The 13,943-nt window shown below is 42.7% G+C and overlaps 1 protein-coding gene across 1 annotated transcript in view; it reads left to right on the forward strand.

The window, feature by feature from the left end:
- LOC134486093 (uncharacterized) overlaps positions 1 to 12,454 on the forward strand; it is a 48,084-nt gene extending 35,630 nt beyond the window's left edge. The window contains exons 9-11 of the mRNA XM_063284874.1: positions 4,086 to 4,326; positions 10,267 to 10,590; positions 12,309 to 12,454. Coding sequence (XP_063140944.1) covers positions 4,086 to 4,326; positions 10,267 to 10,590; positions 12,309 to 12,454 — 711 coding nt within the window. The remainder of the gene's footprint in view (positions 1 to 4,085; positions 4,327 to 10,266; positions 10,591 to 12,308) is intronic.
- The last annotated feature ends 1,489 nt before the right edge of the window (positions 12,455 to 13,943 follow it).

Genomic DNA, 13,943 nt, shown 5'->3' on the forward strand with positions numbered 1-13,943 from the left:
GGTGGAGGACCTGGGTGTGCCTAGAACACCACCTCAGCTCTATTGCTGGCAGAACCCTGGGCTTGCCTGAGCCCTCCATCCTGACAGCCTTGCAAATGCCATACATTCCAAGGCTTGTCATCACTATGTGGTCTGGGGTTGTGCAATGGCTGCCCAAGGCCAGCATTAAGCACAAGCTTCAGCAAGCAAGCTGTCTTGTCTGCTTTGGGTGTTATTGTCATTTCTTCAGCAGTGGACCCAGATTTCCTTGTCCCTTGAAATCTGATTCTACTTACTCATTGAGTACATTCTGAAATACATCACCCCTAAGAGTCCACCCTTCCTGAGACATCATGTCATCTACTGTGTCTCCATTCCTGGGAGGGTCTCATTTTGCTGTGGCACTTGCTGGTTTCTTGTTGATGCAGGTTCTTGGGGGTCTTTTCTTGAGTTTGTGGTTTAGGCTCAGGTAAGCTAATTAGAAGAGTTCTTCATTTACATATTATTCACAGCGTCAGGAAAGTCCCTATCTCTGAGCTGAGCTACAGCACTAAGCTAACAGAAACCATTCCAGATGTTCCTGCTGTAAAATCATCTGACTTCTCAGAATTAAACGCTGCTTTACTGTCTTGTGATGTCAATGGAATGAAGTCATTTCATCCTAAGCTAGGCAATAATTACTGACTTACAGTCTTTGCTGGTGGTCCTGACAGACAGATGTGACTTCCAATCACACTGGCAAGTTGTTTCATTGGCTTCACGTTGTCCCACTGCACCCCTCCCTCTCCCCCTGCCCCTTCCCCTTCCCCCTGGTTTATTTCTGCCTGTCTCTGTCTCTGTTGTTTCTCATCACCTCTCTCTCTCAAAATTAAAATTTGAACGATGTGGTTGACATGGTGTTTTAAACCAAAGGGTTTAAAAAACAACATCATTCAAATATTTCCTTTCTTATTTTGGTTGTGTCTTACTCTGTCATCCAGGTTGGACTCAAACTCAGGGCAATCCTTCTGCCTCTGTCTCCTACGTGCTAGGATTGCAGGAATGAGCCACTATCTGGCTCATTCATTTCTTGAACATTTTTTAATCCATTTTTTAATATCGGGGTTTATGAAAATTTTCAGAAATCAGTGAATTGGAGGTGTCACTGTAAATATTTTAAAAAGGAACACCAACCCACGCTATCGACGGCCCCATCAGGTCACTTGGCATCAGCCGGGTGTTCCAATCTCAGCAGACCCTCTGGCCCAGAGCTCGCTATGCTTCATCGGCAGGTCACTGCCATGCCAGCCCCATGCAGCCAGCCATCCACCCCTTGTGGTTATAGTCACAATTCCCAGTAACTCAGCAAAGTCAAAACTCTTGAGGCTTGTAATTTATCAATTAGATTTATATGAGTAAATTCTCACTCCACAAAATGTCCACACCATAAACTCACAGCCTATTAATATTGATATAAACTGCCCACCTAGATAAGACAAATTGTCCTGTAATTATCTATCCCTTATAAGATACTCATAGCTACCTGTGGATATTTAAAGCCACACGGGGTGGGTCATCCTTCTCCTCCTCCTCTTCTCTTCTCCTTCTTCTCTCCCACCTTTCAAAAACTCTGCCCCGCCTTCTTTTTCACTGCCCAATCACAGGCCTTGCCTTACCTCGTGCCTGCCCTCACCTGAATATAGACATCAGTCCACATGGAGGGACTTCTTCTGCAGGGTGAAACTTGGTTTCCACACTTGTTTCCTAGCTGAATTTCCCCAGGTTTGCATGCATGCACTCTTATGCTGTCCCCTGAAGTCAGCTTTTATTTATTCCAGGAAACCTATTTAAGTCACAGTCATTTTCATATAGCTTCATGGTTTAAACATGCCTACTGTACTGCTCGGTGCTCCAGACCTGCTTAATTAACTTGTATGAGATCCTGGGCTTGGTCTGGAGTACCAAAGGAAAAAAAAATCACGTGCCTGAGGGGAATTTTAATTTGTACAATTATTCTGAAATGTATTTATTCGTCAGCATCTACCAGAGCATAAATATGGCCTAATCATTTCGTGGAAGGCGTATGCTCAGCAAAAATGCACAGACATAGCCACCAAAAGAAATCTGGATTGTCCCTGACAATTAATTCAAAATACTTCAATCTGGAAACCGCCCATGTGTCCATTAGTATAGTAGACAAATATTGTGATTTATATTTTTGGAACATAAGAGAGATTTAAAAGGTACTTTGAATATGTACATTGGGCCTCCACAGGCAGCCTGAATAAACCATACGTGTATAAAGTTGGGCAAAATGAGACAGACCCCTGGATGTGGCTGCACATCCTTTTAATCCTAGCACTAAGAGGCAGAGGCAGGAGGATTCTGAGTTGAATGAAAGCAGGACGGGCTACAGAGTGATCCCTAAGCAGCCTCTGCTACGTGGTGAATCTTGTTATAAGGAAGCCAAGAGTGTGTTTCTCTAGACTGTGCAGGGTCCTGAATCCCAATCCCCAGCTCACCAGCTCAGGGAGAGAGAGAGAGAGAGAGAGAGAACAGAGGAAGGGAAGGAAGGGAGGGAGGAGAAAGGGGGGAGAGGGAGGGAGGGAGGAAGGAAGGAAGGAAAGAGAGGTGCAAACACATAGTCCACACCGTCTCATTTACATGAACTACCACTAAAGACACATTGCCGGTGAGAAGCACCCCCACAGGGAAGGAAGTAACAGCAACAGAAGGGCACCTTGATGCTGGCTGGAGGTTTACTCAACTGTGGAAATTCACTGGGCAATATATATATATATATATATATATATATATATATATATATATATATATATATATATATGGAAATTTTCAATTATCATGTCTGTGTGGAATGTAGTTCGTTCTACAGATCGACCAGACAGCTCTCCCTGCAGAGTCCAGAAGCAGCTTCAGTCTCCTCCCTTTCTGTGAACCTTGGGGGCTGGTCTATGTTGGCCCCTGCCTGGCCTCTGCCCATCATTTGGAATTTGGTGTTCGGCTTCCTCACTCACCATCAGCTCCAGTCCCGTTAGTGCTTTGTGCTTTTGACATTTGCTAGCATGTTAAAAGTGAGCTCTTGTCCTGGCCTCTTCCCTTTCTTAGTCCCGACTACAGCAACGTGACCCCTGATTTTTGTTTTGGCAACAGTCATCTTGCCATGTGCAGCCTTTTTCCTGGTAAGTAAGAATATCCTACCTAGCAAGCGCAAGGACCTGGGTTCGGTCCCCAGCTCCAAAAAAAAAAAAAAAAAAAAAAATATCCTGGGGACCTCAGCATTGAGCAGTGCCATGAGATGCTGGGAGTAGTCCACCCCCAGAAGATGGAGAGAGACTCTGGGGTTATGAAACACACATCCCATTTCCTCATTGAGTGAGGACATGATGTGCTCACTCTGTTTATCCACTTCTAGAGTCAGTGAGCTTGGATAACACAGGGGAAAGAGGGCACAGATCTGTCTCCCTGGCCAGGAAACGGTCCGGATGTGCAGTGACTTCTTCCTGGGGAAAGACATCAGGCAGAGGAGGCTCCTTAGGGCTCCTCAGCCTCATCCAGCGCGTTTGACTTCTGATCGCACCAGGATCAGTCCTGTTTGGCTCAGTTAAAATGTGGCAATGAGTCCAAGATTAACATTATTATATCTCATAAAAAAAAAAATGTGCGTTCCCACAGTGTAATCTATGAGTTTCTCCCCATAATGACAGCAAGGGATTATGCAACTCACTGATTAGAATAGGAATGTCTAAACCTATAAGACATGCACATGGAAATACAAAAGTAAAAAGGGAACACTCTTAGCCACCGTGGTATGCTGATTAACGGCCACTATTGTGTCACATGTGTAAACATAAAAATCTATGTTTTACATGAACCCTAAAAGTCAAGGCAGCCAAAACTCATCAATGGTGCTGAAACTTGTGGGTGTCCATTGATGGGAAACAGTGCTTGTGTTTTCTCTGAATATCTCCCGGCATAGGACCAATGGTAAGACACAAAGGTCAACTTATCATTCAAAACCTGGGTGACATCAGTTCAGCCAACCACATGATGTAAGTGATTGGTGATCCTTTAACAATGAGGAGTAGACACATCCTGTGTGCCTCTAGGGAGGGTGTTCTGAAGATAACACACCACCAGGGAGACAGTTTGGCTGTACATGCACAAGGAGAGCCTCATCATGGACAGCAGTGGGTGAACTGAGACAGACTGCTCTCAAAGAAGTCAGTGTTGTGAAAGAGAAGGATGGACTGAAGAATCCTCCCAGGGGCAGAGGCTGGATAACGGCCATCTTTAATAGGAGCGGGAACGCAGGAAAAGAAGAACATCTAGGAAGGACACCATTGAGATGTGGGTAGAACTTGAATGCAGGTGGAATAGTCACAGGATGAACAGTAGGAATAGCTTCTCTGTGTTTGATCATTGGATGGCTATTGTGTGATAGCACATAGCAGATAATGGCATGTACTTGTTCTTAGGGACTATTCACTGAAATGCCTTCAAGAGATCTTCATGGTATGCTCAGCTTACCACGGAATGGTTCAGTAGAAAGATGGATACAAAGATTCAGGCTTGATGATGTATGTGGAAAATTATAACCTCTGACAAATTTGGGTGAATATAGCAGGAGTTTAGGGGTAACCCGTCCTGTTCTTTTAAAGGTTGCTATTATTTCAGAACCAGTTAAGAAATAAGTACCCTGAGTTCTAAAAGTTCTTAGAGGGTGGGAAGGCATAAAATTTGGAAAGTCTTAAGTTTCTGCTCACATATTAGTAATCATCTCATTAGTAATGAGTCCTGTCCCTGGAGGCTGAAGATAGAGTGGCTTGTTGCAGTGTCTCTCCACAGTCAACGCGCACCCCGCAAGATCTTCAGTAGCTGCTTTCTGACGCCCTAGTTCTTAGCCTTCTTACAAGATGCTCTTTTGAAATTTCCGAGATCTTTTTGCTTTGATATATTACAGCTAGGTTCCCTCCTGCCCTGGCCTTGCTTTTGGGGCATGCCTCGAGGGGGGTCAAACACTTTCCACCTCCATCCTCTCCCATAGCCACAGAGCCTTAGGGCCAGAATATTTTCCATCTCTTTCTGCTTTCCTTTGGGCTGGAAATTAGTGTCCCCAGCGAAGCAGCTACAGGTACAGCGCAGCCCCCTGTTGTTGTAGATTTTAAATGACCCTATTAGTTCTGATGACCTAGCCACCCCGCCCCCAATAATCAAGACAGAGTCCTATATATTTATTTAACCAGCGTTAGTATAATTGTTGGGCAATTACCCCTAAACAATTTTTCTACACTAGATTGGCTGTTTCCCAGCTGCACTTCCCAAGTTGCTTGCCAATAGTTGACCTGTCTGTGCTAGATTCGCTCCATCTGGCCATCTCATGGTTCTCCATTTTCTCCCCCTACTTCCCTCTGCTTCCTGATCCCTACCTGCAACCCCTCTGCCCGAGTCCTGCCTCCCTCTATTCTCCCCAGGAATTGGTTGTCAGCCACTTAAATTTAACCAGTCAGAGAATAAAAATGAGCAAAGTTTACACAGCAATGCTTGGCATAAGTGACAGTCTGCTCATCTGGACTGCAACAAAATTTGGGGGGGGGGGCAGTGTTTATCATTTGAATACACAGTAACACCAGACGAACCCCAACTGCACACTTCCTTACTCTTCGTTCAGATCCCTTTAACTTCCCTTTTGTCATCACTTAGCCATATTCTCAACTTCTGCCTTGATAACTTGGTATTAGGAGCTCCTTAACTTGGTGCATATACTTATGTATACAGCATATATATGCACACACACATAATCATACACATATATGTATATGCTCTTTTTCTTCTTTTTATGCTATTTATTATCTGTCTATTTATCCATCTATCATCTATCCTTTTCTCCATACTCCATTTTACATATATATATATATATATATGCGTGTGTGTGTGTGTGTGTACAAATATAATACTTTCTATCCTTATATCAAAACATGTTTGTCCTAGCAGTGACTATGAAGCTTAGAAGTGTTTTCCAAGCATCTTCTAAACAAGGAGGCAGTGATCTTTGGGGGAAGGGATTTCATGCATCCTCTTGGAAATCTGGTAGCAGCATGATGAGGGAGATAACTCTGCCTAGATACAGGCTTCCAGCTCCAGCTGTTCTCAAGAGGCAGGAACGGGATGTACATGATATCCAGGATACAGAGTAGTAGTGATACCCTCTAACAAAGAGTTGTCCAGGTTCTTACTGGCCATGTCTTATATCTGTGTACAAGTCTTGACTCAGCTGAATCTGTGAACTCACTTCCTCCCAGAGACATCCATTTGACTCATGTCACCGAAATTGACTTGTATCATTTATTTAGTAGGTCCTGCTGATATGAATTTTTAAAGGAAGAGTCTGAGGTTCATGACGCAATTCAGATAAAGACAATGAAGTCTCAGTCCCAGTCATATTTTTACTTCCAGTTCATAGGCCTCAAAATTATTTTGTGTTGCAGAGTTATCCTTCAAAGTTTATTGTTGTGTTTTATCTTGTTAGTATTGTGGGCTTTGTGGTCTATTTATCCATAGCTGAGCTGTCATTGTACTGAGTGTAAGAGAGTAAGGGGGCTCTGCAGCTAAAACATGACTGCCACACTCGATGATACCTTCTCTCAGTAAACTGAACTGACTGCTGTTTGCACATATGTTATTCTGATTTTGTTATACTCCATTAAAAAAAAATCACTCCCTCTCCTCCCCCAGGTGACCTTGGAGCTATTGTGTAGCTCTAAATCCTTCTGTGAGGAGATAAAGATGTTTTCTGGTGGATATTTTTCTGTTTGGCAGTCCACCTTGATATTTTAGCATTGACCTTTGTGAAGATGAGTTTTTTTCTCTGACTGCAGAAAATGAGTCATTAGAATGAATAAAAAAAAGAGTGCTTTAGAATTTGTCTGATCAAGGACCCAGGGACACGCGTGTTTGTCTCTTTACATGAGAGCTTGTGTAGGTGTTTCTGGGCCAAACATTTTTGACATTCTCGCTGAAGAATTAGAAATGCTACTTTTGAGAGCACAGCACAGCATGTTGGAGCTGCAAAGAATGAGCTATTCAGGTCTCAGGGGCACCATCTGCGTGTCTTTTCAAATGTGGGCACCCTGAAAAGCTTTGTCTCTGGAGAAAGCCCAGCATCCCACTCTCCGTTAACTGGGAGGATGCGTGAGGTGCTTTTCCTCTGTCCTTCGATGTCATGGCCTTTTGAGTGGCTGACTTGTGTGGTAGAAGAGAGCTCTATCCATGTGCAGAACCCCTCAGAATAATAGCATACTGCTTGACAGAAAAAAAAATGCAAATCCTAGCTGTCAAAGCCAGAGTTCCAAATTAAAGTGGACAGGCCCTCCTTCGTTTGTACGTAAGTAGGTCAAAGTAAATATCCAGAGGCAGAAATAGTGCCCACCGGCCACTGGTGAGATTTTTTTCTCTCTCTCTCAATTTTAACTAGTTTGTCTTCTTTATTCCTTTCAGAGGTGGTAAGGGTAAGAGCAGATCTGACAGAAAAAACAAAAGTTATTCTCTAAACTGTTCTAAATCTTCCACAGATGCTTCTACCACTGCCTCACTCAAAGTACTTTTCATTTGCAGTGCGAGCCTTTTAAAACAGATGCACTTTAAGGAAGGCATCTATGAAGACCACATCTTTCAATGGAGTATATCCAGGTTTTGCAATTATAAAAAATACATGCCACAATGTATCAAAATTTTATTATAATTAATATTCATTTTTACTTTGGCCTCCAAATACTGATTTTCTTTGTTGAAACAGTGTTGCAAAGCATCGGTGCATAACATTTATTGGGCTAATTCCATTTGGCTTATTTGAAAATCCATATGTATTCCCATAATGTATTTAACAGCAGCAACTCTTGCAATTGCATGTTCAGGAAACAATATACTCACTTTAATGAAGACAGCAAGTCTCTCTCTCTCTCTCTTTCTCTCTCTCTCTCTCTCTCTCTCTCTCTCTCTCTGTCTCTGTCTGTCTCTATCTCTGTCTCTGTCTCTCTCTCTGTCTCTCTCCACTAAGATACTTGGAAGAATTTATTTGCAAAATTAGAAACTCTGTCTTTGCTATTAAGATGTAATAAACTTCCTCCTGGCTTTAGTTGGAACCACTGGGAACACATGATTAATGCGGAGAGCCCAGGCTCTCTCTCCCATCCTAAGTTGGAGTCCCTCAGCAAGTTCTGCTGATGGCCTTGAACTGCCCTGTCAATTAGAGCACTGTGCTCCCCAGGCACACGGAGGCTGCATTGTCTGTGTCCTTTGGAGCATGGCACAGTGTTTAGCATGGCACTTAGCACACAGCAGGCATGCCATGCTGCCAATGACCAGCATTTACACACTTCCTGCACCACTGACAAAACGGACCCTTGTCATGTAGCCTTATCCTAGACTTCTGGCTCATTTGTGCTGGTGTGTGTGTGTGTGTGTGTGTGTGTGTGTGTGTGTGTATGTCACAGTCCAGTCTGAAGATCACTCTCTAAATACCTATCAACCTATTTTTGCCAGATTATCTTTCATCACTTGTAAGGTTTTTGTCATTCAGACAAAGCACTTAGGATTTGGCTCTGTGTTTCTGGGGTATCCAGTGATATTCCACCACTAAATAGCTATGTCTGCCTCCAAGTCTCACGGGCACATTTAAGTTAGCAAGTTCCAAATTTAAGCTCCTATAGCTCATTCTTGTCTTATGCCCTTCTATGGGGTTAAAAGCTTACTCCTCCTTCCATGTCCTTTCCGCTGTGTATTTATGTCGAATCAGCTGCGTGGTCTTCCAGTCTGTCTGTGTGCTTTGTTCTTCCATCAATAACTTCCTGTTCACTGAAACTGGCACAGGCATTATGGCTTATTTAAATACACCATTGTTTTCTCTATGTGTAGTTCCTTTTCTACCCTTTGTTACCAACCACGCCTTTGAATGCTTACAAACTCCCTGTCAGTCATGTGACCATTTACTGTCCTTTGGAGCTTGGTTCCTAAGCTCACCTGTAGGCATTTGCCCTCACTCTTCAGCGTCTTTCTCTGTTCAGTCAAATAGTACTCTATGTTGTCTCAAACATAAAACGTCCTCTTTCCAGTCACTTCAGGTGACATCTTCTGACAGTTCTTCCTCTGAGTTTTTACTCATAACTCTTTCTCAATTTTTGCTGTCCCTTCTTTTTCATGTGTTTCTTGATGTTTCATCCAGACTGAGTTAGCTACAGTGTTTTATGTAAGAACAGGTTTACCTTCACATGGAAATTTGCCTACCAACCTTTCTAATAAGCTTTTAAATACTGTGATTTCTGTCACTGTGTCGTATTCTTTGAGAAATCTTTCATAATATCATGCACACAGACACCCAAGAAGAATTTGTTCAAGCTAGAAACATTTTACATTTTAGAGGGTTTTATCAATGATCACATGGATACAAATTATAGAAATCCATATCAAACACAAGAAGCAAAAAACTTTATGGATCAAGATGCATCACGGAGTGGAAAGGCAGGCTGGCTTCTCTTTTATCACTGGGATAAATGCAACTACATCTTTGTTCCTTCGATTTGCAGATATATAGTGTCTCTGTAATCATCTGAATGCCATGTGTCCCTTGTCCCTTATACATCTCCAGCCTGAGTAATAGTCTGCTATTCAAAGCCCCAGCAGGAAACAACTGAAGTCTGAGGACCAAACCACATTCTCAGAGAAATTTCCCTTAATGCCTCAGTCCATGTGACTATATCTGGCCCCAAAAGCATTGAGTGGGGTGTAGAGGCTCATCCACATCTGGTCTCTCATTACAAATATCGGAAGCAAACCTCTTGAGAAGCAAAGAAAATAAAATATCGGGTGAACATTAGACATCACAGAAAGTGATACAGGCTGACAAGAATCTTAAAAAGAACCACTATAATTGTGATGAAGGTTTAAAATGACTTTGCTTTTCCCCACTCTGTGAAAAACAGAAAATAATCTGAGGATGCTGGGTAGCTCTCGAGTACATGTCTTGCCATTACTATCCTCATGTGTGATTAATAATGCTTATGGGAAAGAAAGGAGTTTCCAGCAAGTGTATGTAGTGAACCCCACCTCCCCCATGCCCAATGCTCCATGGAACAACTTCAAGGGAACAGAATGTGATGAAAATTAGTAAACAGTTAAGAAGGGTATGGCAGTTTGCATACGTGATTCCAGCTGTCTGGAGGTGTAAACAACAGTACAGCCAAGATCAGATGTAGACTGGGCTACTTACAAAATCCTACCTCAAATACTAAACAGATCCGTCAAATAGCAAACAGGAAAAAGAAGGGGGAGGAGGAAGAGGAGGAGAAGGAGAAAGAGAAGAAAGAGGAGAAGAGAAGGCAAAGGAGAAGAGGAGGAGGAAAGGAAAGAAGAAAGAAAGAAAGAAAGAAAGAAAGAAAGAAAGAAAGAAAGAAAGAAAGAAAGAAAGAAAGGAAGAAGGAAAGGGAAGGAAGGAAGGAAGGAAAGAAGGAAGAAAGAAAGAAAGAAAGAAAGAAAGAAAGAAAGAAAGGGAAGGAAGGAAGGAAGGAAGGAAGGAAGGAAGGAAGAAACGAAGAAACAAAAACAAAACAAACAGAGAGAGTGAGAGGGAGTGAGAGGGAGCGGGGATGCAGGCAGGCTGGGACTATAGTTTAGTTGGCATTTTTCTTGCTGAGCATGCCGGAGATGCTAAATTTGACACCCAGCACCATATCAACTCAGCATGCAAGCGTGTTTCAGAAGTCAAGCAATAGAGGCAGGAGTAGCCAATGTTCAAGGGAATCCTTAACTACATCTAGAGGCTAAGCCCAGCCTAGGCTACATGAAACTGTGTCTCAGAATGAAAAGATTTCAGCTGTTCTGTGGACCAGTGACTGGTGTGCTCCTCTCTACTCTCTCCTACTGGTTCACTTAGTGTACTTATCTTGTTATCTTGCCCCTTACCCACTTAGCATGCGTGTGTGGGCACAGTTAACTTTTGCCTTAACTTTACAGGCCTCTACATCTAAAGCACCTCCATGGGGCTCTGATATAAAGAATATTGCAAGATTTTAGGCTTGATGTTATGACCGAACTGAAATAGAGTTTGGGGTCTGGGGAGAAGGGGACAGTATGCAATAGCATAGGAAGAAAAAGGGAAAATATATAATCAGAGTACAGAATGGGTAAGTGTTGAAGGCAGATCATTACCATTCTAACACTTTTTCTGAAGTATTTCCTGGCATGCATATAGGAATGTAATTGTCACTGTGTTCAATGGTCACAGTGACCATACGACTTGATTTAGCCAATGAGATGAGACTGGGAGTTATTATTAACATAAGTCACTGAATAGAGAAGCATCAAGTTCTATCTCATGGATTTCCTGCTTACAGGACAGTATGTAGCTCATGGCCTCTTCAGTGTGGGTCCTAAAATGGAAATAGCAGATGGGTCGCCATCGCTAAGTCACTATTAGGACATGTACCGTGAGAAGGAATAGACGTTACTTTCTCGAGGCAACCAAAATTACAATATGCAGCATGAGACTTGGCAGTTGATGCAATCTGGCTTATGATACACTTTGTAAAGTAGCTTGCAAATGTACCCTCTTTTCTGGACTTACCCCACTAAAGAAGCTTAAAGCTACTCCACATCTGAAGAGATGGGATAATAAAGTCACAAGATGTTTTTCAAATGTCTTTCCTTTTGTTCTCCATTCTTTCTTTTATACTTGGTCCTTCTTTCTTTCTGCTTATTAAACACTGACGTAAGTTCCTCCAAACTCATTTATAAAAGTGCTATTCCTAGATATATGAGAGTTGAATTGCTTTGGGGGTAGAAGGGAGAACAGAGGACTGAGAAAGGTGGGCACTTTCTCCTTCCTGTCTGCACAACCTTTCTTTCGGGTTGATGTGCTGGAGGTGAACCTTGGAAGGTGACTCTTCAGAATACACCGCAGATGTTATTTGATTTCAGCAGTAGGCAGAAAGAGCCCTATAAACTCACAACTTGTTTACAAGCTCAGTAGGAGGCTTTACAATGGGTTTCAGAATAAGATAGACTTGGGTATGACTCTTGTTCTTTTGGGCTGCTTCTTCAGCATCTCAAGGCTAGTTCTCCAGCAAAGGGAGCCAACTAAGCTTTGCCTGGTGGACCCACTGAAAGCTTGGAGGGAAGGAATTCGACTGTGTGAAGGTATTGTTATCTTTCCCCCTTATACATTCAAGGCTTCACCCAAATCTTAGAAATTTTACTAAAAAAATATTTTTGAAGTGGTTTGTTCTTCTGTTCCTCCATTTAATGAGTAAACTCTAGCTTGCATTTAGCTGCTTGGCTAGAAAGACCCGGGTCTCCTGCCCTGTATGCCGGTCAAGTTGCAGCTGAGTCTGTGAAGTCTGTGAAGGTCTTTGTGTTTGGAGTTGCAGGAAATCCTCTTGGATTTACGGAAAGTTCCTCCTTACGCTGGACTGAGCAGCTGGTGTGATTCATTTTTCTTCTTTTGACATTCCAAGACCTAAATGTTTCCGCTTAGCTCAGCAAAACGCAGCAGAGCATATCAAAAACTAGAAAACTGTGCTTTGAGGTTTGCACTGCAATTGATGGGGGAAGCGGTGTGAAGTGCTAGTACGAAAGAATCAGGAGCCCGTTCTACAAAAGGCTTTCCCTGTGCAGGTGATAGATGGTGCCACAGAATGGGGGACCAGAGACCAACCTTTTCAAGAACACTTCCACATTTCTGTTTGGCTAAGAGGTGTGGATGTGATCCTGATGTCACAGAGTTTCCCACCCTCAGAGGGAGGGCCCTGTAAGGAAACCTAACCAATGCAGCTGTGTTTCTTAGTGCCCTTTCAAAGCTGCAGAGTTTCAAACCCATATGCACCTGACCTGTGAGCCTTTTTAGTCATTTAACAGCAAGATTTACTTCCCAGGTAGCAAGCAACAGTATTTGGGCATGACCAAGCAGCCATGGCGTTTCCTAGTTTGCTCATTTGGAAACTATGATCCGGTAGCTGTGGGGATGAGCAGGCTTCTGAGAAGGAAAGCCCTGAGATTATGACTGCTAGAGGAAGCCCCTTGCTTCATCTTCAGACATTGCTCTTGTCAGGATTTAGCAAAGTCCTTAGAAAATTGAGGGAGCTCTATGCTAAACGATCTTCTGAAGTCTCACATCCAAGTCTATCACTGGTAAAGAAAATGGATCCATGTTGCCATACCCTTCTGTACACCAGCCCCTTCCTGAATGAAACATAATTGAGAATCCAGCATAAAAGCCCATATCAAAGTGATCTGGGGTCGGGAGTTCCAGTAATTATGAATAGGGAGTGATGTACTCCCATAAATAGTGAACTTTCCCTGGCACATTTGGGCTACAGTAATTTGTTTGCACCTTTTGCCATTGAAGCAGGTCAATCAGCTTCTGTCTTAGTTAGGGTTTTACTGCTGTGAACAGACACCATGACCAAGGCAACTCTTTTTTTTTTTTTTAAACAGCTCTGATAAAGCACGGTCACTATTATGTATCATAAAGCAGGTACAAGCTATTTTACATCCACAGAGGTATGATACAGTACTGTCCTACATCTATAATACTAGAGGATACAATTTAAAAGGCATTATTTGAGACTTGATTCTACTTTTCCAGCAGAGGGCCCAAAGGATGGTGTGACACAGCTTTGTAAAGAAACATACTCTAGACAGGATTTCCTTTCACTAGTGGCACAGTTCTAAGGATTCATTCTCTCCATGAATGTCAGCTAAAACCGTTATTAAAAAATGAAATATCCCTAAAACAATACCGTATAACCACCAGATTCACATGAAGATGACCTAGTGGAGACAAGCTGGACCTCACCTTACCAACAAGCTATCAAATCTGTTATGTTTAAACAGTGAGACCTCCAAGGAAGGAGATGCCAAGTAGTGCTTCAAAGCTTCGGACCACAATCAAACACAGCATCCTTTTCAACAGAAGC

Source organism: Rattus norvegicus, chromosome 3 (assembly GCF_036323735.1).
Source record: "Rattus norvegicus strain BN/NHsdMcwi chromosome 3, GRCr8, whole genome shotgun sequence".
Classification (NCBI taxonomy): Eukaryota; Metazoa; Chordata; class Mammalia; order Rodentia; family Muridae; genus Rattus; species Rattus norvegicus.